At 42.8% G+C, this 25,700-nt stretch overlaps 1 protein-coding gene across 8 annotated transcripts in view; it reads left to right on the forward strand.

Moving 5' to 3' along the window:
• The window catches only part of nlgn3a (neuroligin 3a), a 138,840-nt gene that overhangs the window by 96,001 nt on the left and 17,139 nt on the right, over window positions 1–25,700 (forward strand). For all 8 annotated transcript variants that reach the window (XM_088596858.1, XM_088596864.1, XM_088596865.1 and 5 more), the window contains one exon: window positions 5,521–5,706. In XM_088596858.1, the coding sequence (XP_088452984.1) occupies window positions 5,521–5,706 (186 nt within the window). The remainder of the gene's footprint in view (window positions 1–5,520; window positions 5,707–25,700) is intronic.

The raw sequence follows: 25,700 nt of genomic DNA on the forward strand, positions 1-25,700 counted from the left end.
GGTATGGGGCAGGCCGGGGCCCAGGGTGCGCACTGCCAGAGTACCTCCGGGGGCTCGTTGTGTCGGAGCAGGGCGGGCGACCACGCCCCCCCCCATGGGTAAAGACCATCCCTGAATACGTTGTTCCAGAAAAGGTCACAGACTGCTGGCTTCTTCTGAACCCTGGGCATGAGACCAGAGGTGTCTGCAAGAGTTAAACAAGTGATTACACAGTGCCTATCACGGAAAAGAAATATTATGGGACAGGTAATAGGTTTATTCCATGCTGAAAAGAGAAGAAAGAAAACACGTTTCGGCTATAGAGCCTTTTTAGGATGTAAGAAAATTATAGAAATATTATTCCTATTACTCCTCTTTCAACATCATTATTACAATGACTAATAGTAACAGCAAATCCCTGTTAGAAACTACAGTGACTATTACTATTCATTCTTTAGTTTTTTTATTTCTGGTCCACTGCTATGGCTGGGATATGAGTGTCGCACTGAGTAAATTTGTTAGTACCACTGACATGGCCAAAAATGGCCAACTTCGTGGAGCAGTCAGGGTTGTTGAAAAATTAAATGTGACAAAGACTGTCGGAAACTTTCTGCTGGGCTGTGGCTGCTAGGAACATATTTCACCTGTGCACACTATTTAACTTCAGCTCTTCCAGGGCCCTTTTAGTGAGGTTTCGCATCCTTTCTAGTGATCTCCATTCTCACTAGTGGTGACAATCACCATCCTCACCATGGTAACGATCACTATTCTCACCATGGTAATGATCACCATAATCACCATCTTCTAGAACTCGTGACTCGTGACTCATTTCCTGCATAAACAGCCGCGGCCCAGCATTTCAAACACCTGAGCTCCTTACTCTGGGATTTCACAGTAAAGGCCCAGATTGACAAATTCCCTGGCAGTGGCCCACCCTCATGATCCCCTCAATCCTATTACTATTCCTGTTATCCTATTCTATTACCGGTGGTGGAAGCAGCCACAGTGATAGTATTGGAATTCCTACACTGCGTCCTACTGACATATTTCTCTGCCTGATCTTTTTTGTGCTCTGAGGTGATCCTAATGAATAAACATGTAAATCTTCTTTGGACGTAGGCCTCAGGGAAATAATTGATTTGTTATAATTATGTGGTACCGGCGCTGTTGCTTGCGTGTTGGATAAACACCCTTCTACCCCATTGCTGATATTAGTCGGGGACAGAACTGTGCAGGCAGTCTTTGGAAAGGCTGCCAGTGCCCCTTACGAAGATATGAGAAACGTTTTTGATGCTGTTCTTAGGTTGCTTGCATTTATTAAGCATCCAGGAGCACCCAATAACCAATTAAAAGCCTCTTCCTTCTTCAGAGTCATAGCTGCACTTCAACAAAGACACTCCTGTCTGAAGAGTTGGAAGAGTAATCCATGTATAAAAGGGAAAATGGTATAAATGCAGTAATATCATGGTACAAAACCTCTACCTGTCATTTACAAGCTTTCGGAATTTTTAATCCAATGCGGCAAAAACGTTTGCACAGTCCATCATCAAATTGAGTGACCAGAGAAACTTCTGCTTTTCCAAATCCTTCATTTGCAAGTTTGTTCCTCATCTCTCCAAACATGCATTATCTGTAAGCAACTTATCCTGCTCATATGGCAGAAGGGGACACTGAGAGCAAATGAAAACACACATAAACTCCATTCAGACTCCACTCCAGATAGACTGTGTTTCTGGAGCTCTCAGCCAACAGCACTAACTTCAATTGTATTTTTATTTTAACTGCCCATTGCACTTTCTTCTCCTTTCTAAGCAAACACATCTAAACCCAGGGCAGGGGCTTTGACCAGTAGATGGCCTTAGTATGTTGGTCTCATACAATGTCTCTCAGATAGGTCTTTTGGCAGAGGGACATGGGACACTCAGACAGACAGAACCAGCTGCTCACACCAGCCCTGAGCACTGACATTCACTGCTTCTGCACAGATTCAGCTTCTGGGTTTCTCTCAACATTCTGCTATTCTTTGGAAACACTGAAGAGGACAATCTGTTGATATGTTTTTCTTCTGTTTCCTTCAGCATTCCAGTTCCTCCGTCATTAATCTTGTTACTGCCGTTTTCGGGAAGGAGTTTGGTTAAAGTACAATCCAGGAAGTGGGTTTGATCACCACTGCGTGGTGCTGGGCAGGCGGGCAGTGCTCTGTCTGTTGTGGGCGTTGTTCTGTGTCTCCGTCTAAGCGATTGATTTTAGTATCAAGGTGTTTCAGCCTTCACTTGGAGCAGAGTGTTTTATATTGCCATTAATCATTTTGACACTTTCAGCTTCGCACTATAAATAGCAAACTTGCATTGCTTAACACAAAGGGAATAGCATGCCTCCACAAAGACAGAATTTGCTCTTTCTGCAGAAACATGTAAGATAGTTCAATCTATCTCTGTACCTACCAGCACCTCTGAGTCCTTAGCCATGTTTTTTTTTTTCAGGACCTGCAAGGATTAAGCAAAATTTGAACTCTAAACTTGCGGTCTTCATGAGAGCCCTTCTAGCGAGAGAACAGTTTTTGATTCTAACGCTGTAGTTAGGTGTGACTATGAGAGTGCTACATAGTACGTGTGTGGTGCCTTGTTTCCATGCACAAAGTGAATACAGCAGGTGAGATTGCAGCTGCTCTCCGTACAAATGTACATTAGTTTAACTATCAAATCCAAAAACTATTGAGGGGTGCTCATCTTAAAATGTGTTGACATCAAGACAGCATTTCCTTACCCCCTCCATTTCCCTTCAGTAATGGTAAGAAATTACACACTTCTCACTGATCCCATTTTAAAGGTTCATTATTTTGCTAAAAGCTTTGTGGGGACATTTAGGTTGTTTCAAAACCAAAAGTCAAACTAAATCCAGATCCTGGGGTTTGTCTGTTGTGTTTTTGTAGGACTGGCTTTCGAAATGACAAATGTATCTATTTCTGAAATGAAAAAATATGTCCTTTGCAACGGATGTCCTGCAGGACTCTTCATCAAATCAAACCTGTGCCCCATACAGTCTGATTACAATCTCATGATAATTGGTCATCGCCAGACATGTTGACTCTGGAGAGCGGTACAAGACAGAGTAGTGATTTAGAATTGTAAAAAATTGAATCCTCTGGTAATTTGGAGAGGGTGCAGTGACCGAGCATGGAGGTGGGATACCTTGACTTTCCCAATCCTTTCTAAATCCTCGTCCCACCTTAATTACTGAACCTCCAGCACTGGGACCAATTAAGCAATTAAGAATTAATTCAAGTGTTTTTTGGGGCGTCTGCCAGATACTAACCCCTAACCTGAGCTGCTAATACTGGGTTTTATAGTTATTTATTATCCATCTTGTCATCCCTTTTTTTCTTAGATTGCTGACTTTTCTCAGGGGATTTTGTCTTTCTCAACACCGTGCGCCTTGAACTTTCAAAACGGATTCAGAGGCCAGGAGCTCAGACACAAAGGCAGGAACAGGGAGCGTGGACAGAGCTCCTCAAGCTCTCTCCCCACACTCTCGCCCTCTTCCTCCTGCTCTCTATCCCCCTCCAGCTGTTAAGAGCCTAACGGGCACCCTCTCAAGAGCGGTCACACACAGGCACCTGTGCATCAGACTTGCCTTGCAGGCAAGGTAATTGTCAGAAGTCTTCTCACACGCCCAAAAATGCAGATAGTGTAGCTTCTTTAACCCACCTGTAACGTGATACAAAAAATGGAATTGGGAATGAGCAAGGATTCATCCTTAGTCCGAAAGGTAAATGTCAGGTGAGCAAAGGGAAAAAAACCAAGGAACCAAACTCAAAGGGTAAATACGTCTTTTCCGAGAATTTGCCGAGCCGTTGTGAAAACATGACACATTTACGGGAGCACTTATTAGGTTCACACCATCCCTCCAAGCACAGAGGAAATGAAAAAACAAAAACCAATCCACTTCATCAGTCAGGGCTGGCTTTGGCAAGAACACAAACCAGGAGGTGAGAGGGAGGGGATTTGTAAATGTAATTGCATACGACATTATTATTATGGCATGCGCATTAACACCAGTTATTGTTCTTTTTCATATCTGGATTTTGTTTTCAAACTCCGCTCTCAAGTTAAAACAGCGCTTCTGTTTAATATTTAGCGAGGAAGCTAATTTAATACTATCAGCCTAGAGAAAATTTCTGATTAAGATGTTGTAATAATATAATTAAGATATGTCTGTTAGCCCTTTTGCATCAAGTAAAACACTGTCTCGGTTAATTGTATTTGTGAAATAGCAACGCATCAATGGTTTAAAAACTGTCACAGTTAGATCACTCACTGTGACAAAGAGCCAGGCAAGCCTAAACTCACCAGTCCAGTAAAGAGCACAGTCTTCACAAGCCTGTTCCATCTCTGAAGCAGCACAAGTTCCATATCCTGTGATTGTTCGGCTTCTTTCTCATTTGAATTACTTTCCCCCAGTGCTCTGAAGTCATTATGTGTTTTCAGGGATGTGGTGCAGATTTCTAATTGGACTGTGCAAGGGACCAACATTGATACCAGTTAAATACATTCCTTAAACTTAATTCTTTAATAACTTAAGGACAGGTCAGTCAAGGCCCCTGACTTCTTAGCTCAGATCTTTTACTTTTAAATGATTACTCTTGATAAGCGCAGGGAAGTTAAGTCCGTTTCCCTGACCGATTTCCTTCCACCCCACTTGGATCTCAGGCTGGCTCCTCATTCATCATGACCCCCGACATTGTCCTCGCCACCTAACAAGTTCAGACAAACACTGCCATCGATTCTCAAGTCCCACAGGTATACAGCTGGTTCTGGGGTCTAGGGCTGGATGAGTTAAGAATCTCCTGGGAGACATTTGAGGTTATTCCTCGTCTCCTGCATGTTATCCGATCCCTGCAGCACATTGTTGTTTGGAGAATCCCGCTGAGACAAGGGAGGAGAGCTGATTGAAGGCCGTGGCCACAGAAGTAAAGCCCTCAGCAGATAGATAGTCAAGCCTCCCACATACCAGCTAACACAGAAAACACGAAGGAGAGCAAGAGGAGGTGTTTAAAGCAGAAATTCTCATTTTGCTGTAGCATGTGGAACAGCATAATAACACAAAAACACAGTGAGTTGTTTTAACACTGAAAATAATGGGTTTTTTGTCTTTCCTTCCACAGTTAAAAGAGGAATTAACCTGCAATTTCTTTTTTTTTCCCGTTAGCTTTTTGAGAGTATGGAACGGGATACCCTGCCATATTGTTAAATACATTGCCAATACATTGGCTTCTCTAAAAAAAATGATCCTTTGATCAATGAACTACTAACTACAAAACCACTCAGGAGGGCTGAATGGGCTCCTCTCGTTTGTAAACCTTATTTTGTTCTTGTGTTCCTTGTTCCTGACACATCATCACGCTCCATCAGCTTAATACTTACCAGTTAGAAGGACTCCGTTCGACACAGAGATTTTGTTTTGCATTATTCCATGCTAGAGGTTAAACAACATTTCTGCTAGGCTTTGGTAGTGCCTGAAGTCCAGTTTCCTATCCTTCAGGTTTCCTCAGCACCGGCGATCAGGCAGCGAAGGGGAATTACGGACTGCTGGACCAGATCCAGGCACTGCGCTGGATCAGCGAGAACATCGGCTACTTCGGAGGAGATTCCAACCGGATCACGGTGTTCGGATCTGGGATCGGGGCCTCGTGCGTCAGCCTTCTCACGCTATCCCATCATTCGGAAGGTAAGCTTCCTTGAAAAATACTTCCCACCCATGGCAGAAAGCAAGACGGATCTACGGCTCATGTAGAGATCATGAAATCATTTCCTCTGCTTTTTTGTCACCTGTATGAGTTTGCAAACATAAAGGGATAAGAAGTGTTGAACCTAAGACATTTCTCCCCAGGAAAGCTGATTTTAAACATTTCAATTCTGTAATGTTACTAAATAGCAAAATACACCAATGTAATATTAGAAAATGTTGAAAATTCTGGAGGAAGCCACTAATGAATATGGATTTTTTGTGCATGTTCAGTGTGACCCCATATAAATGTATGAACATTATTAAATATTGAGCATATTTGAAAAACGTTTTTTTTTTACTCTGGACCAATATAGACTTGATCAAAGGAAGGTTCGTAAATGTATAAAAAGGTCATGGCACTTTTTTTTACATTTTCCTTATCTCCATTACCATATCTAAAGGTCAGCATTTGTCAATACATTTCAGCTTGGAAACCATTTGGAAAACATGAGATAAAGTATCATGTCTATAACCCCAACATGATTCCACCTGACATTTCAGCACATCTTCCCGTTGTGTATTGATCAGTTGTTAAGTCACCGTTAACAATTAGCAGTCATTGGAAAAACACTGACCTCAGTGTAGAAGACCCAGCCTACAATGTGATCACTATAGTCAATTAACACTGTTAGTTGTTGTAAATATCTTTGTTCCATACTTTTGAAATGATCATTTATATTTTAGTTTATAAATTTGCAAGTTATCCTTTCATAACTAGAACCCATTTCTAATAACAAGTGTTGCGAAGCATTCAGTTGAATACAATGCCTGGTTCAAGGAGATACTGTATTCTTAAATACATGATGCTCTGCTACGATGCTACCAGAGGGACCTGCTTTAACTGTGGCCACTATAGTCAATTAACAATGTTAGTTGTTGAAAATATCTTTGTTCCATACTCTTGAAATGATCATTTATCTTTTGGGTTATAAGTTTGCAAGATATCCATTCATAACTAGAACCCATTTCTGATAACAAGTGTTGCCAAGCATTCAGTGTAATACAGTGCCTGGTTTAAGGCTGATATTCTTAAATACATGAAGCTCTGCTACAATGCCACCAGAGGGACTTGCTCTAACTATACTGTATCTTCTTTTAAATTGGATCAGACACACAAAGCATGTATAAAGTGGAAAGAGATGTGGAGAATTTGTCTGGTAGCGGAGGATGGCTTTTTATTACCGCAAAAGCATCACGCAAGAAAGAAGTGTAGATCACACAAATGATATTCTCTTCATGTCGGAAGTCTTCGTGCTGGATTAAGGCATGCCTTCTGTCAACACTTGGCAGCTTACCGCAGGTGTGAGGCTCAATGGTTGACCACATGGACTGTCGTATCTGCCTTTCAACTGGTGCCAAGGTAATGGACAGACTCCAGTTAAGAGGCAATTCACGTTGGGCACAGACTGCGGAAGAAAAGCTACACTAGGTGTGTGCTACATGCTTATAAAAAAGTATTTTTCTTCCTCCATCTTCTCTTTCTCACACAGACAGCTTTAACTAATTGACTCCAGTGTCCGTTCAACCAAATGACATTTTTGTTTATATGCAGTAACAGGTGCCGATCTTCCTGAGCTGTCTAAATGGTGATAGTCATGTTTATCTCATTCTTAAAAAGAAAATATGAAACTTAAGTGACTGGTAATTTGTATTATGTAGTGCACTTTTATCAGCATGCAAGACTGACAATTAGGTTTCCAATTACTTCTCCTTATCATTGTCTATGGCAATGCACAGTATGTGACTCCTGCGAAAGCATCTTTGATTCCTCAGATGTTTCTTTCTAAGGGGTTATGCGGGTTTATTGTAGGCTGGGATTACAGTGTGCTTCTCCGTGGAATGTATAATGAATCGGGAGTTCTAGAATCAAAGCCGTTGCCAGGAGTCTCATTAAAGGTGTCTGACAGTTACAGTGGAATGTTTGGGTGTCTCTGCTTTTCATTGGCGACGCTGTTAAATCCATCCTTACCTGAATAAAAAGAGGACAAGCATGATTCAAAGCTGAAGGGCTGGAGTCATGTGTGTGTGTGTGTGTGTCTTTGTGTGCCCTGCGATGGAATGGAGTTCCGTCTAGGGAGTATCCTGCCTTGCATCTGTTGCTTGCCAGGTTAGGCTCCAGCTCCCACTGTGACCCTCTATTTGATAAAGCAGTTAGAACATGGATGGATGGTTTGGAGTTGTGGCCTAGCTCACACACTTCACAACTCTGTCTGTGTCTGTGATGGTGTGGACATTGAAGTCGGTTTTGGGTTTTCTCTTGCCAGTGAAGTAAGGGTAGGAGTAAAGGATTCTCCCAGGGCAGGGATAAGGTTGTGGATGCAGGGATAAGGTTCGGATGACTTGACTGCAGCTCTTTTCACTCTCCATCTAATGGAGCATCTGTGGTTTTCCAGGAGTGGCATCAGCAAGAGATTGTTACTCCACTCCATCCGGAGGACTCGTCATTCCACCTCGCATTCCAAACGGTTCCCAATTAGCCAGTTTTCCCCACCCTATTTAATGCTGCTTCACACATTCCTCTGTGCTCAGTATTACAGTTTTCCTGGCTTGAGCTACTATCTCTTTCGCTGCAACCTGCCAAGTATGGTTATTGGCTTCCTGACCCTGGTTTGTTCCCTGACTACGTCTCCTGGTTTTGGTTTTGGCCCTTTACTGATCGCTCTGGTTTTCACTCTTGGCTTCCTCATGGGTCACGGCTCCACTTCTGGTTTTGTACTTTTGCCCGGCTTGTTTACCTACGGCTTTCGGATCTTGGATTGCTCTCTTGACTACACCTTTTGGATATCATTCAGGTTTTCTGCATAGGGTCCTCACTACTATTTCCTAACAGAGACGCATCAGTCGTACCATGAGTGCTGACTCGCCCTTCAAGGGTGGCAGGCATGTCGGAAGAGCATGTCCCATTTTGTCCTGAGCAACTCCGGGAGTCATTGCCAAAAAGCCCAGGCTTTACAATTTTTAGCCAATCCAGTGTGTATGTGATAACTAAATAACTGGTGATTCCCAATAATTAGGCCTTTCATCACACTTAAGGATCCCAAGGATGCCATGGTTTTGCTGCAAATTCCAATCCTATGTTAAAATGCAGTAGAGCATATATTGTGCGATAGATGATCACACTTCTTAATGTCAATTCTCTGCCAGTCTCTTAAAGGAGGTCAGTAGCACACAATACAGGTTCAAACATTATGTTTACAAGACCTGAAGGGTGGGGGGATGGGATTTGCTTTAGCAGACCAAGCTATGGTGACACATAGGATTCGACCTTGACAATTAGGTAAACACCACAACTCCTTGGCATGATTTCAGAAGAATCTCTTAAATCCACAGCTGTGAGACTAGAAGGATACCCTGCTTACCTTTGCATTAAAGGATCAGAGCACCTAGAAAGAGCTCATTTCAGTGGTTCCACTTTGATTTGAGAGGGTTTCTTTGCACGTAGCGTTCTCAAATCTGCATCAAAGTGTTACTAATTGCCTTGGTTTCTTTTGATGAATGATGACTGCTCTTGGATTGAAATTTTACAATAAATGTATTTTTTATTCATATTCTATGATGCCATGCTTCATCTAGCGTGTTATTATACTGCCGCCTCAAGAATCCAGCTCTGTGCTATGGAGGAAATTGGATATTACTGCTGCTGAATATTTTTTCCTCCTAGAACAGAACAGAGCAGATACCCCTTAGTTGAAACCAGGAATACAGACCAGTGAACACTGAGGATCCTTGCAGCTCATGACAGTAACACTTGGCAAGCTTACAATGCAGGGAGAGCATTTGTTCTGACACGGGTTAGCAAAACGAATATGATTTCATACATTGTAACAATATGCACACTTAAAAAGAAGTAACAATTTCAGTTATCGTCCACAGCATCTGTTCTTTGATGAAAGTTGGCTGCCAATGATGTGATAAGGGACACTAGAGGAAATATGTAGGAAGAATTTATAGGCCACGCACCGCTGATTCCTGAAAGGCAATTTACTTCTGCTGTATTTTTATTGAATTAACAAATATCTTTCAGTCGCTTCCTGGATACAAGCTTAGCAGGGGCATCCAAGTTGTAATGTTAGAAGGTCAAAAGTTAGCTGAGTACTCAGAGCAATTTAGTCTAATTCAGTTTTATCTGCGAGGCAAATAGAGAGCTTTGTGTTAAATATAGACATCTGTGTTTTCACATTCAGTTAGTTAGAGATCTGTGTTTATCAATTGAGGTATTTCAGAGGAGGGTTAAATAGCAGTGTGGAAAATTAAAGATTGAACATGAAAAAGTTTTTGCAGGGTCCCCAAGGTTTAAATGGCTAAACAACTCATTCGTTGACTCGTCTGGCATACATGTAGGCACTTGCCTGGAGCAGAGGTTGAGGTCTGTAATTCGGACACTGTGAGTCAGAGACAAGTCACTCCTTGGGATTCTGCAAGCAGCAGTGCACAGCTGGCTTAGCTTTGCAAAGTGTAAGGTTGGACAGTGACCCCTGCGACGTCCCGGGCACCTGCAGGACATGCATTTTCTTTCTCTTCAACTACGTTGGTGCAGAACTTGTATCTGTGTGAAGATGAATGGTTCACAGGATGGGTGGATTATTCTTCAATGTGGGTATAGGAGTCCGTACTATGGGCTAAAACTTTAAAGAGATAAGTACAGTAGGAATTCCAGATCAGGTGGATATATAATGAACAATAATAATAATTTAATACTTTGTGAGGTTGCAGTGAGAACAGCAGCATGGATTCCATGTGTGAGAACAGATCCTACAGCCTCCTGAGTAGCTCAAGTAGTAAAGACTCTTGCCCAGGCATAGCGAGTTCCAGCCTGGAGCATGTCACTAGCCCACTGTGACCAGTATTTCCCTTGCAAAGGCCAAGGTCAAGACTGCCTCCTAGGCCCCCTATGACATCCTGGGAGATTGCTGGCTCAAGGTACGGGTAGCGATTGAGGCACTGAATCTCCAGGAGGGACCTTTGCTTGCCTGGGACATGTGGCCCGAAGGTGGGCGAATCAGAGGTCTACACTTCCCCACTCTCTCCCTTGTGCAGGTGACGGGGTTCGTATCCGTGAGCTGAAACATTGAAAATACACATTTGGGAATTCAAAAATGTGATGGGTAAAACAAATAATTGTGATGATCATTTCTAAATTTTCTTGGTACACACTTTTCACAGTTCACCGTGATCAACACTGAAGGATGGAGGACTCCATTTCAGCCTGGAAAACCATGGGCAGGGCGCTCACCACGACCAAGAACGATATTATCATAAACCACATAAAGCACACAGATGATAGCACTTTCAAAATTAGAATCTGTGTCTAAATATACCTTCGATGAAGGAGATAACATCTGGTGGCCTTACAGCCCAGTGAACATGCTGACAGATGGCATTGCCATGATGTTGGTCTGTGGTGCCGGTGACCCACAGTGACCCACAGAAGAGGGCAGAGCGTGGGACCAATTAGGGGGCGTAGCTACACCAAAATGTTTCTGCCCAGCTGACCCAAGGAGGGGTGGGAAGGAGAAAAACAGTCCTGCTGTTCTTCACTTCCCTTCCCCCTGTGTGTGATTTCCCTGTGAGTGTTACAGCTCACGTGTACTGCAGGGTGGAGTAAGGGGCAGTAGTTCTTTATTGTTGTGTTTAAAAAGCTTCTTCCAAACACAATTTTGTGGTTTTCTCCTTTCTGGTAGTGTCAGACACAATAAGAAGAGGAGCCATCCTTTCCATTTAAACTGGTTGACGGGAGAAAGGACTAGCAAAAAGATGTTTCGGTCTGCTGCAGAATGGATAGGATATTGTTTTCTTAAAACAACTGCCATATATGAGGAATCTTCAATAGGCGACAAAATTGTATGACTCCGGGCCATGTTGTTTTTTAAGTATTTTCTTAGAGCACCTTCGCTTTATTAAAAAAGCACAGTTCAACTACAATGATCATCTCCATCAGTCAATACGTACTATCTCATTAACTGGAAATGGCCATATAAGAACAGAGCAGGGATATGTGTTCTGTCCACATGTAATTTGCAATAATGGTGTCATCTAGCATTTACTAGCCTACTTGGTTACTGGTATCAGGCAGGGCTAGGTAGATTTTAGTATTAAAGTATTCCCATGATTTCCTGGAATGTATGGTGACATTCCTTTTCTTTGTCTTAACGGTGCCCTGTGGTCACTTACAGTAGCTCCACTCATCTTCTACTTGGCTTCTCTTGTGATAACATGGTTCACACCCTTCTCCGTGTTCAGAATTCCGCTCTTGGCCTATCATCAGGCTTTTCCCAGGCCTGTCTTCTAAGGGAGGATAGTAACTTCTTTCAGTCTCCTTTCGCGATATCTGAGTCTCCTGACTGACCCCATTCCCTGCTTCCTTCTGCTCTTTTATCTGCAGGGTCTGATCCTGGCCAACCTACAGTTAATATTGACATTTCCACATGCAAATGCTGTTTTGAACTCAGTAGATATTCATGCACATCTCTCGGCTTTTTTCCCAGTTTTCCAGTTTGTTTTGTCACTATAATGTTCTGCCTTTTTTACTGGAAATGGAGACTGAGCGAGCCCTGGCTTCTACATTGCAGTTGCTTTCCAGTATCATCTCATCTGACATGTTCAGCTTACTGTACATCATGAACTTGGAGAGGGAGCTCACAGGAACACTTGACACAATTCAAGCATTCATCAAACCGAGAGATACAGAAGTGAGTGCCACAGAGCTCTGAGAACACCGGAAAGACAGATGCCGTTAAACTGTTACTGAACTGTGCTGCAGGAATATCAGTGAAATAAGGTCTCACACTAACATTAGAACTCCAAGCTATTTGTCTTTTTGTTGTTCAGTTTACCACCTTTAATGAAGAAAAACATTAAGAATTATTTGGAAATCATTAAAAGGAACGTGGCACAATGTGTAAAACCAATTTTAGGTGGTATTCACTTCCAAATGCAGCTGAGAAAATGAAGGCTGTTGTGTGTCCCCGATTCGTTTTATTTTAACAGCGCCTTCAGTGCCGTGCTCCTACAGTTATGACTCTGCAGCCAGCCGGAGCTCAAAAAGAAAAGTGATTGAAAGAAAAGGAACAATCTCGGTGCACAGAAATCATAGAGGGCAGAACTGCTAGACTTGGCTGACACCCCCACTGACCTGGTTCAAGTCATCTCTGAGCGTCACATTACCAGCCTTTTCTCCAGTGTATAGAATGGAATGTTTGCCTGCAGTAAAATTCCAGACGCCATATGTTTGCATCCAGGGCACATTTGCCTGGTTGGAATGAGCTATATAAAGATCCGCAGTGAGGTGCCAGAGACACCATGTATGTGTACTGGGAACAGCTCCTATTGCCTAGGGGGGGAAGACTGTCTTGTGACTCGTGACATTCATCTGCGCTTCCTGCATCACAGAAAAGCCCGTGTGCCTTCCCACTTCTGCTCACCTGGGAGATGGAGGCCGGACGGAGTCCCCGCTGCCAATATGTTCAACCCGCTGTGCGTGCAGGACGCATTAAAAATGCAAGATGCTCGTAAAAGAATATTTTCCTCGTCGGCAATTCATCTCGGGGCTCGGCTGAGATTTGAATGCCAAACGTTCATTAAGGTATTGCCTTGCTGCTGGAAAAGGCTGCAGACAAGGCTCAACAGTTGTGTCCCCACAGAGCCTCTGCGAGAACTGCTTCAGTCGTCAGTTGCAAAATAAAGTTCCGACGCAAGGACATTAGGCAGCCTCATGTATTATCTACCTGGCATCAGGCGGGCTCTAATTGTACATGCAGATTTCGCTTTCTCTTCCTCTCCCCTAATAATAATTATGATGTAAAATGAGAGATGGCTCTGCGCTCCGCGATCTGAATGTTAAGTAGTTAAAAATTCCGACCGGTTGGGGGGAGGGATGCTGGTGAAGGTCGTTCCTTTTTTTCTATTCCTATAACTAATCAGCCTAAAAGCTCTGCTTCCGAAGAAGTGCTCCCCTTTTAATGGGAAGTCTAATACATTAAAGGCTGGGACTGGGGAGGATTCCTCATACCCATGTCAGCTTTCATTTTTATTAAGACTTCTGGCTTATGGAAGACTATAAATGTGCACACTTAATGGTACAGTTTTATTACGGAGATGTAATACGCACAGTGCTCAGTAATTCAATGGAAGCGCTCTTGCCCATTGATGCCCAGTGCATTAACAACACGCCCGCGAAGAACTGTTTACAAATTGATGAGGAATCTTACAGGTGCTATTATGATAATATCCTGTCTGAGGCATTTCTGTATTGCTAGCAGTTGTTGTGGAATTAAACAGAAATCTGTTCTAAGAGGACATGACCAGCTGAGTGAATATTAAGCCTAATGATTGCAATTCATCAGGCTGTTGTGCTTCGGTTGTACAGAGGGTCATGTTACTGCCTGCTGGATAGCCAGCTCTGATACAGAGGACCACTTGGGATTTTATGCCGTTGGTTCAATATTTTTCACCCTCCCCACTCTCTTTAGGAGGCTTTAGCTGGCCTGAAAGGAAGGTGCAAACAAAGAGGAAGCAACATTTCGACTGAATGTTCAGCTTTTGAAAGACTAGTCTGCTAGCTGAGAACATCCCGGAGCTGTCCTCCAGACAGTTTTGAAATGATGGGACATCTATCTTGCTATCTGTTTCTGTCTATTTGGAGCTTACCGAGTCTCTGTTGTATACATGCTAATGCAGCGTGAGGGTTTCAAAAGGATATTCATTCACCATACAAAATGTCAGTATTTCATCTCCAGGACACTGCACACTGCACTGCGTCCTTCCTCACTCCATGACCCAAGGGACCTTCTTAAATGCATAGCAGCTCTCTTCGTCCCTGCCACATCCTGAACTGCTCTTACGTTGGTTCTTGTTGCTTTTCACCCTGTCCTGCTTTTGAAAATGTACATTTCTGAATGAAGAACAACTTAAAGCCAAAGTAATTACTTGTTCCCTTGACATTCTTAACATGGTACCAGTGCAGAGTCTGAGCTCATATTGTACCGCCCTGCCCCTTTCTTGCTCATTGATTGGCTGCCTGGCTAACCAATCAGGTGGTGATTCCCTGGGGTAATTGGCACTACTTTGGAGTGGTCTGAGCCAGCAATATTTCCACCAATTGAGCATGTCTTGGTTTCCTATTCCCTGCTTCTACTTGTAGATCTCGTGAACTTTTGAAAGAAGAAGAAGGCCCCAATATAACTAACAGCCATCTATCGTTTCACTGGCAAATACCATTCACACACTTGGTCCTGCAGAGAGAGGAGAGGGGGAAGAGTGACAAAGGAATATATCAATGCGTTTTTCACTTTCTCTTATTAAACGCTGCAGAAATTGTCTGTCCATTTGATCTAAATTGCCTGGTCTGACAGACCTGTGGTATGAATGCAATTTAAGAGTAAAAAGGCAAGATAAAAAATGAAATGTACATCAATACCTAAAATGAGATATTACTGTCTGGGTTTGACCTTAATAAATTGCACAAGTCATGGTGCATCAGTGCAGCACTCCCTGAAATAAGGTCTTGTGAGCTCCCCAGTAAGATGCAGGAAGACTTGTCTGCGTTGTTTTCTCTGATTGCTTTGGCTCAGGAACGGAGTCTTTTCCCTCCACTTTCCTTTATTGTGCAGTGTCAAGAATGCCCTGTCATTGCAGTTCAGCATCACAATCAGGGCACAAAGATGTGAAATACTGTCAGAGCCAAAGTCGAACATGAATCTGACTTCTGAAAACCCATATTCACAGTCACAGCTCTTGACCCCACGGAGTGAATAGAGCTCTTGCACTGTCATGTAAATACAGCAGTTAGGAGTGCAGGCATTCAGCCCAAGCCTCTAACAGGTGAGGTGTTAAAAGGGGGTTGTGTTTGAATAATCCAATTTCTGGGATAGTCTAGCCATTTGTTATGTTGTCACTTTAAATTTAGCGAAACACTGGGTTTCAAAACCATTTCCGAGTCGGTTTTCCTTTTTTTTTTCTTCTGCATTTAAGGTTTTTACTATCTTCCGTCTCTCTTAGTTTAAAAGTAAGTCTGTGAAACGCACGAGGACTCTGCTGCTCTGTGGTGTTTCGCGTTCTTGTTTTCTTTCACCTTGATTGACAGTACAGATAATTAAACCTCTGGGATGCTTCCTTACTGGCACGCTGATCTGACTGTTTTATATTTCTCGTGTTGCAGCTCACAGACAGCAAGCAGCTCCAGTACTCGATTCCACCTTTTTAATTAAAAGTGCAGTATGATTAATTTCGCCTGTGATTAGAGCATGAAGTGTAAGATTGCTGTTATTTATATAAAGAGGGGATTTTCACAAAATGATGTATGAGAATAGTGTCTCTGTCATGGGCTGGGGTTGGGATCTTCAGAGTTTTCTGCACTTCAAAGAGCCTGAGATGTGCAATAGACATAGGAGTGCATGTACTATCTGATACAATTATACTTAATAGTTGCTGATATAAACATTTGTTAATTCATTAGAATACCTTGACTACAACTCCCTAGGATGAAGGTGTTTACCAAATGTTGAAGATGCACCACTGACATATAAATGTAGTTTAACAAGCAGTTCTTATGACATGTAATAAAGAGGTGCAAACTGCTGATTCAGGTGTAATACTGAAGTCTGCAACTGTGCATGGAAATGGACTATAAGGTGCGCTGTAACATCATTCATGCTAAGAACTTCCTGGCAGCCAACAAAGACCATTATTTTCCATTTGTGTAATAAATGTCTGTTTGGCCCTTAATTATTCAGTCATGTGTAGAAATATGAATGGAAGGTGCAGTATAAATTATGAACACAGGTCAGCTGTGAAATGTCACTTCTTGGGCTTCAGCTTATCAGCTCTCAGTGACTGTGTCTAATATCGTCCCGGCCCCCCATCACCCAAAAGAAATCAAAAAGTGATAATATTAATAAGATTTTGCAAGAACAATATTTTCTCTCTAATTAAACATTTTAGAATTTCTTGTCAAGAGGAATATGTACGTTCTAGACTTTGTTGTGGGGATTTAAGGCACCTGTTTTGTTTGGCTTGGTTGATTTTGTGGCCCAGCAGCTCTTCAAGGGTCAGACTGATTAGGCACATACAGTACCTGCCATGTCCTTTCTCGAACCCGGTGCCAATGCAGGTCACTCTCCTTCCCAAGGAGGGTGGGAAGAAGCCCGCTCCCCCCTCTGTTTTCTATCTGCACATATGTTTTCTTTTAAATCCGTTCCCTCCTGAACACGTAATGTCATTTGTTAAGTCAAAAGAAAACGAAATGAATATTTTTGTTTGCTTCTCATCTTCCTCTGCTGCTCAAATTGCTCTTCGGTGCTTTACCAGAGAGACTTGTGCACCGCAGATGAACCACAGACGCGCAGGCAAAACACCGCTAAAGAGAAAATGCTTAATTTCTGAGTTGCGTCGCTATATAAAGTATATGAATTATATATCTCAAAGCTCTGTGTGTGTGCAAAATTTCGACAATACCGAATAAGAATTTCAAGCATTACCCTCTACTTCTTATGACTTTGTAGGTCTTTTTATTACAGCAGCTCGAATAAGTATTTATAGACCCGGGCAAAGATAATTATTGGAGCCACTTTTTTTTTTCTTCTCTAAGCCACTGGAGTTCATTTCTATGACAATATGGGTTTCTTTTTTATTCCTGTCGCTGACATGGTGTTATTATTCCATTAAGTGAATGTGAATTGTTCTGCTGCCAGCTACCCTAGTCTCACACTTCCTGCGGAATTCAAATGCTTTGACGCAGTGGTCTCCTGCCTGCGTTCCAGCGCCCATCTCAGACTCCCCCCCCCCATCCTCTCCCTGCAAAGGCGCCGCGTTTCTCTTTCCTCTCCGTGCGTCTGCTTTCTGGAGACTGGCATCGGAGAAAAGCTCTCTTTGTCGGCGGTTCCGTGGCCAAGCTTGCTGGAGGGAAGAGCCTAGCATCTCTCTGCCCACCTGCACAGGAAACCCACTTCCAGAGACACTGACAGCTGAAAATGGCATCATCTCGGCAGCTCCTAAAAAAGCTCTTTATTTCGGGGGAAAACAAAATTAATGGCATGAAAAGTAAGCTATTTGTCCCCAGGCATGTCCTTAAGTAGTCCGTATATTAATTCCTGTTGATCCTGGTATTGTTCTGTCTTGGTTTGATTTATGGTTTTCCACGTGGGGAAAACCTTCTTTGTTTACAGCTCACCTCCGGCCCCTTGAAGACGAGTGTGTACAGTGTGTACAGGCCCTCTGTGCTGTATGTAGACTTTGCTGCATCAACCAGCACTGTGACACTTTTTTCCTGGGAATCAGCAAATGCAAATGTCATTGTTTTGATTCAAAGTGAGAGGTGTGCGTCCTCCTCAGAGTTTTAAAAGAATGTAAGAAGGAAAAAAAACACTCCAATAGAATTTAAATAAATACTGCACTTACTGTACATCCAATAGAAGTAATTCAAGCAGGTACCTTAATCTTTGGGTCTTCGGCGAACTGCTTTTCTGTGGTTCAGGTACAAACGTTCTCTGTATTTATGTGCCTCTTCTCTCTCAGCTCTGTGTCCCTTTCAGTATCACCCTCTTGCTGCCACCCGTGCTATGTGAGTCACATTGCACCTTCCCTGTGGCACTCTGCCTGCGGTCTTCGGGGTCGCTGCTGTTGCTGTCTCCCTTTTCAGACCTGCACTGAGCAAAGACGCAAAGACAGCGTTGTTTCGGCCTCTCGCCAGCGCCATCATGCTTTCCCTCTGTGAAGGGCTCTTTGGAGGCAGCAGTGTGATAAGGCAGCAGCATCCTTTAATTTGCTGCAGTTGTTGACATTGTTGTTGCTGGGGATGCGTTTCTGAGTAAAGTAGTGTGATGTCAGCAGACGTGTTCTTAGCTCGAAAAGTCTACTTGAGTGACAGCCTCCCGTGGTTTTGGCACTGCTTGGGCCATGTAGGAAAAAAGGATCACTTAGAGGGCAGAAAACAAGCCCTGATTCAGAAGTCTGAAGGGCACAGTTTGCAACATTGCCTCATGCACTGCGTCTACACTTAGTGGACTGTGTACGGTGTAGGATGGGGGGTATCCCAGAATAGTACCAGCCTGTTACAGTACATCCTTATGTGATAAAAGATTATCTCAACTGGCCCCGAGAAATTCAGTTGTAAGCCAAAGCCATCACTGAGCCTGGAGAGTCTTTTGTTATGTTCTGTTCATTGTAGCAGGGGGGAAGATAATTCTGTCGTTCTCAGGAATACAGCTCAGCTCAAGAAAAAAAAAATGTCAGTCTCCCCTGTACGTAGTTAAACTCTACAGTGGAAAGTCCACTTTTTCTAAATAAAAATACTGAATAGCTAAGACTAAAAGTTGTCTTTGAGGTAAATGTAGCCCGTACACCACTGTTGAAAACCTTTAGATATGAACCAAGCAAAATCTGGAGAACAGAGAAGACTGAAGATCCTACGTGACTGAGCTAGTGTGTCTTGCGTTTATAAATATCCAGTGCTCCTCTGCAACTCAACAGTCCAGTCAAGGACTTTGTCTCTCTCAGATGTGTGAGGTAGCTAGCCTCTTGAAGCTGCACTGAATGCCTGTTGTTGGCAGTTGACTGACCTCTAAGGATGCAAAGATGAAATTTCTTGGAGACATCAAAGCACACACTGTGTCCTGGAAGACACTGATATAAACAGATCACAGGGGCATTTCAAGGACCAGAGCCCTTTGTGCTGGTACTCTACCTGTTGTTCAGGCGAGCCTGACCCCAAAAACCGGTTTCACTGCAGACTTCCTGGTTTCTTCTCAGCTGTTTCAGAGCTGTTGATCAGATTTAAAATGGTAAATCTTCAGCTTGTGCCAGTAAATGGCAGGTCTGAGTAAAGACAGCCAGGCGCAGATGTGATTGTGCCTCCCCAAAGCCTCAGCGCCCTCAGATCTTTCTCTGAGTCGTTATTCCCACTTATTTCCCCATCTTCAGGGACCCAAGTCTGTCCTGCCATCCTACCACGACTCTGTGTTTGCCAGCCAACCTAGAAAGCTGTTATCAAAGCCCAGAGTAATTCCAGTCTGTAATGACCCAATTGCAATTCTAATTTCTCAATCTGCAGGTTCCACTCGTCTGTAAGTAAGATTCTGCTTCAGCTTTGACAGATGTATGTTTTGCAAAAAAATAAAAAAAAATGTCCCTGACTGGCAGAGTCAGAGGTGCTCTTAGACGTGTTTTGAGACCTGTGTAAATTGGCAAAGGCTTCATTAATTGCTTTGAGGTCCAAAGCAGAAGGAACATCTGTTTACTAACTGGTAGTGTGTTTCCCAGCCTTCTCCTTCTGGGCTGCCAGGCTCACTGCCGGCTCCGTCCCCTGTCTGCTAATATTTTCCTCATTAGGACGGTTTCTGCTTGAAAGCAGCCATTGCTGATATTCTGACTTATCTCTTCCTACACTTCCCACAGGCCCCCATTAAAATCACATCCAGCACAGTACATTCTCATGCTGTGGTAGCAGTTAAATCAGGACTCAAGGAGTTTAAAATGAAAGTTTGGGAGGGAGTCAAACCCTACTCTCACCCACTTCCGCCTGCTTTACAATGGCTGACCCCACGCTTTGACCCCAAGCATCTCTCCCTGTCTGTGTGTCTCATGGAGAGCAAGGTGGGGTATGCAAAAAGACAAATTCCTGATGCAAGAAATTGTAAAGGGTTAATAAAGTATTATTATTATTATTATTATTATTATTATTATTATTATTATTATTATTATTATTATTATTGAAGGGGAGGGGGAGGTTCTGACAATAAAGTGCTTTTGGACAGGTTGTGGTTCTCCCCAGCCAACTGAGTCACCCCAAGAAAGCTAATCATTTGATTAGCTATTCGATTAGGGTCAAGCTACTGAATGGAAGAGAGCCCCTTCTGAGAACCAATGGTTGTGGTAGAGGTTAACACAGGACAAAAGTGGTGCTCACCAGCACGGCACTCTGTTTGTGGATGACCATCTCAGAGTCCAACTCTGTCCACAGATACTATCAATGATACTATCATTGACGCCATTATGGAAATCCCCCTTTTTGGTACTTTACGACCCAAAGCCCACTCCCCTTGAGACTTCAGACTCAGCCCACTCCCCTTGTGACTCCATGCAGCGTGTCATTTCTCCTCACGGACCATCCCAACACACCACACAACCACATCCCAGCAATGTGCATGTGCAGGAACTCCATGTGGCTGCCTCTCTGTGCCTCATAGCGTGTTCAGAATGCACAACATCAAAACTGCACTTCGTCAGAAAAACAAACTCTGGGCCTTTCTGTTTTATCCACAATAATTTATTTTTCATTTTCTCTCTCCTGCCCGAAGCCTGTTTTTGAATGTATAAGATTGATAATCTCAGATGTGATCACTGGACCAGAAAGGCAGCTATTGAATGTCTTCTATTCTCTCTGGACTCACAGGCTACATGGCTCTACAAGCAGGGCCAAAGTTCACCTCTAAGCTCAACTTATGGAGTCATGCCTTGTCTTTTCAAATTAAACTCTCTGCTGGATATGTGTAGCTGTTTACACACTGCTGTGTAGTACTTAAGAAAAGAGAAAGTGCATAACGCTGTTACACTTTGTCCTTTTTGGTTTGACATAATGGAGAAAATAAATTGCAAGATAAAAACTCTTACCAAGTTAATAGTAGGCAACAAACTGTTCTGACAGAAGCTGAATAATGGCATTTATACACTTTTATCAGTTACACTATACTGGATACAGAATACACTATATCTGTGTATGGATAGGCTCGTGTTTGGGAGGTTTTTAATAGTAATTTCTTCCACCTTTATTCTACTTTAACATATGGTAGGATCTGGCTAGGACAAAGTTCTATCATTCAAGCCTCTATCATTCTATTATTGAAATGACCATTTCTTCTGAACTCAATTCATTGAACATGGGGGCAGTTCTTCTGTGCGTGGGTGCTCTGTTTTTTCAGCGTGGAGGGACTGGTGTTAAGGCTGGATATCCGCAAGTGTTAAATGATGGACCCTATGCGGGTGAGGAGATAACAAGAAAGCCGTAGAAGGGGTGATCCGAGATCGTAGTCAAAAGGAATAGAGCAAGGTCCAAAAAAAAAGAAAAGGAACAAATCTTCAATACCAAGGTGAACTGGGGTCGAGTGGGCAATCCAGAAATCCAGGAAAAAAAACAGGAAGCTGTCAAATCACAAAAAGGCTCTGAAGTGTACCTCAAGAGGTACAACCCAATACCAAGGAGGAAACAGACAACAGGGTTTAAATAGGCTGAAGGGGAGGTGTGCGGATGGGTTAACGAGGCCTGGTTAACCTACGCCTCCCCAGAGTGGATGAGGTAGCCCGCAAGCGTATAGGTGCCCTCTGGTGGTTGGAAGCCGGTACTGTAGCAACTGGCTGACCTTGGACAATATGCACCCATTCCAGATTCATCAGCCTTAAATACACCCTTGGCCCCCACATTGCAACACATGACCCCAATCCACACTGTAACTCTAAAGCCCTGAACATATCTCTAAGCTCATCCCTTACTGTAATATACAGTTGGCCACAGATATTCCACAGATATTTCCAAACGGAAAGTCAACCATACAATCCAGAGCAATGTTGAAGCGCAGTTGATGATTAAATAAAGAAAGCTCTAAAAATAAAAAGGCAGTTCTATGAGTCACCCAAGCCATTAAAACATGCTTATATCTGCCTCATTATAAATGCAAAGTTATTCATTTGTAGCATTCGGAGCACAGGCACACAGTGGGCAATGTCACAATCCACTGAGTCCAGAGAGAGTTGCACAAGGTATACAGGCTCTTGTAGAAACACTGGCTGGATATACTGTATGTGGTCTGGGGCGTCAGTGGAACTGTGTTTTCCCTATAACATTTATGATTATTTCTGGAATTCAGGCTGAATATGTCATCCAGTTTCTGACTTACTATAAGTCTCTGTTCATGTGAGTGGTCAATGCAATATTAATTCTGTAGAGTCCTGTATGTACAAGCTGACTTCTTTTCTTTCTGCAGTTCCCCATCACATGTGGTGAGACTCTGTCTTGTTTTCTGTACATGTTGCATCCATTCTTTTCAGTCAGGGGTTCCCAGTCCTGGTCCTGGTGACACACCCACCTGTTGGTTTTTGTTCCAGCTGAGCCTTTGGTGACACAATCCAACCCTTAATGGACTCAATAATAATAATAATCAGATTAATTTGAACTGTTTGTTCCCGACTCTAAAACATGTTGGAGCTTTAACCATAGTATTTTGTAAATGAAATAAAATCCCAAACTTGTGAATAGAAGCAAACATCGAGTATTTGAGTGACGCCACTTCTTAGATCAATTAAGGCTGCGATTATCTAATGAAGGCGGGAGGGAATGAAACCACTGTTGTGAGTAATTCAAGCACACAGCCCTGCCATTCAGCACTTTTGCTCATGAGGAAATGCCCTTACAGCCAGCCCATATAATCTGCATTGACATTCTCACCCCTGCAGCCTCAGCGATGTAAAAGTGTATTGAACGAGCACAAAACTTATAACGAAGATACTCTTGTTTGCAAATCCCTAGTCTCTTTGTGACCTCTTGGTCCCCCAGTGTGAGTGTCTGTTGATGTCTGACTGATGGTGATTAAAGGATTATTCAGGCTGAGGGTGGGGACTGCGACTCTGCTACTCATTCAATTTCAATTCAGTAGGGGACTGCAGCTGAGCTCTTGAGTTAGTAAAGATTTTTATTAAAAGTGTCTCAGAAATGCTTATCATGTCGTGATCTAAGAATTGATCCCGTCTCTTTAAAAGTGATAATGTTGTATTAAAAAAGGAGAAATGGTTTGTATTTCTGAATACAACCTGCTTTGCTACAAACTGTCCAAAAATCAATGGAAAGAAACAGTGTAAGTGGAAAGAAGGCAGATCTGTGGGATAACGGGCTAGCAGAGGCTTGGCATGGATTTTGTCTCGTAGGCTGATCTGTTTTACAGCCGCGATGTAGCTATGAAACAGAAAGAGATGCTCTTGCCATTTGAAATAAAGACGGAATTGAAAACCCACTTTCAAGGACATTTCCATCAAGGCTTTGTGTTTAATGTTGATTGCAGGACGAATGAAGGAGGCTGTAATGACTCTTCCATTGCCTTTTCATTTATTCCTGCCTGTAATTCCCTTCATTAAAGATGGATTGAATTAAGCCATCAGTTACAAAACCTAGCCTTTCAATCAAGATCCCTGACCGGCAACGTAAAGCATATTGTAAATACATGAAATATATATGAAATCTCTGAAAGCCTAGCATGAACAGGTCATGAAGCTTCTCTAACATGCTGCAGAGGCTGTCTTCTCCCAAGAGGATAATGAGGCTAATATCCACAGTATACTGGGGTCATTATACACAGTAAGGAGGGTTGTCATAACAGGGCACGATCCTGCAAATGGGGTTCGGTTTTCTTATTCTTATTGCCTGCTTCAGCTACTGGAGCCTGCAGGGTCCCAGGGTCCAGACAGGATAGGGATAAGAAGATCCCAGATCCCAGACACTGACTGAGTGCTTTCCAGACAGTGCTGAACCACATCCAATTAGCTATACCTTGCTTTGTGGTCTCAGGTTTGGAAAGGGCCCGGCAAGCTTATTACAGCAACCACTTTGCTATCCAACATCCGTGGGGAGTGAGGGATGCTGGATAGTCAAACATGACAGAAAGTCAATACTAAGGTATGTTATCACAAACCAAGAACACTAATGTTCTGCATGATCAGACATAAGAGGAAATTTACGTAGAATGAGCCTAAGTAAGTCTACTGTATGTAGGTTTGTCCTAACAACTGTTATTACCATTATTACCATTATTATTAAAGTTTAATAATAACACAAAATTACACTATTACAATATTATTATAACTGTATACTGTACACTATAATTCAAGCAAAGAGCATTGCAAAAAATGGTGTACAAATCAGTAGAACTTCCCAATTTCCCTTAAAATTCCTCATTTTGTGCTCGCTTTCCGTATCATTAGGACACTGTTCAGCTGCTGTAGGACTAAAAAGGTAACACAGATGAGGCAAATAAATAAAAGAGACGACACGCACACAGAATGTGGTACAGTATGTTGTAAATATTCCGAGATAAACGTAGGCAAAGATACAGTGTCTCTCCACAATGGCAGATGGTCGCAGACTAAGAGACAGAGCATCTGATGCAGGCCAGATAGAACAAGATTTTTTTTTCCAGATAGCAAAGGCTGATTTTGCACTGACTGGAAAATGCCAGCTAGTAAAGCATTCTGGTGAGTGAAAGGATGAACAGTAATGCTTTTACCAATGCCTTACTGCCGCCTCAACACTTTCTGATTACCCTTCAGAGAAAAGAGAGAAAACCAGTCTTTGGTGCACCATCCTTGACTTGACCCTGGTAGGGGGGTGTGAAAACTCTGAGCCTGTGTACCTCCCTCTGCTGCCTATTTACCCCCTGATTCTCTATTCAAGAGAGAGGTCGCACTCTAATGCAGTGAGTTCACATGTTTCAGCTTTGAAATAAGAACTCACAATCTGTTTCCCCATGTCTGCTATAGGCTGACTCTAGCTCTCATTATTTTAGCACTTGGCAGCATTCAGTGCTAGAGCAAGCCAGTGTTTTGAAGGGACTGCAGTTACAGCGGGCCTGCCACTAGAGGCCGCCAAATGGCCTCTGTTTTTGTAAATAGACTCACTGGGGGTCAGTTAATTAATTAATTCTGTTATGGGCGGAGAGTTAAACTCCTCACATTCATAATGAAGTAATTAGTGAGCTTTTGGGATTTAAAGGGCTCTTAAGGTGTTTGTGGAAGTTTGGTTTTAGGAAGTAAGTTTTAAGGGACACTGCCAGACTTTAGCAGTGATCCAAGATGGGGTCTCTCTTTACAGTCTTTTAAATAGAGCACCTGCTGTTAATTCGGCAACAACATTTCCTGCATGGTACAGGGATGTGCTCATAAGAGTTCATATGCAGCTTTGC

This window comes from Lepisosteus platostomus, chromosome 10, assembly GCF_059453375.1.
Source record: "Lepisosteus platostomus isolate fLepPlt1 chromosome 10, fLepPlt1.hap1, whole genome shotgun sequence".
NCBI lineage: Eukaryota > Metazoa > Chordata > Actinopteri > Semionotiformes > Lepisosteidae > Lepisosteus > Lepisosteus platostomus.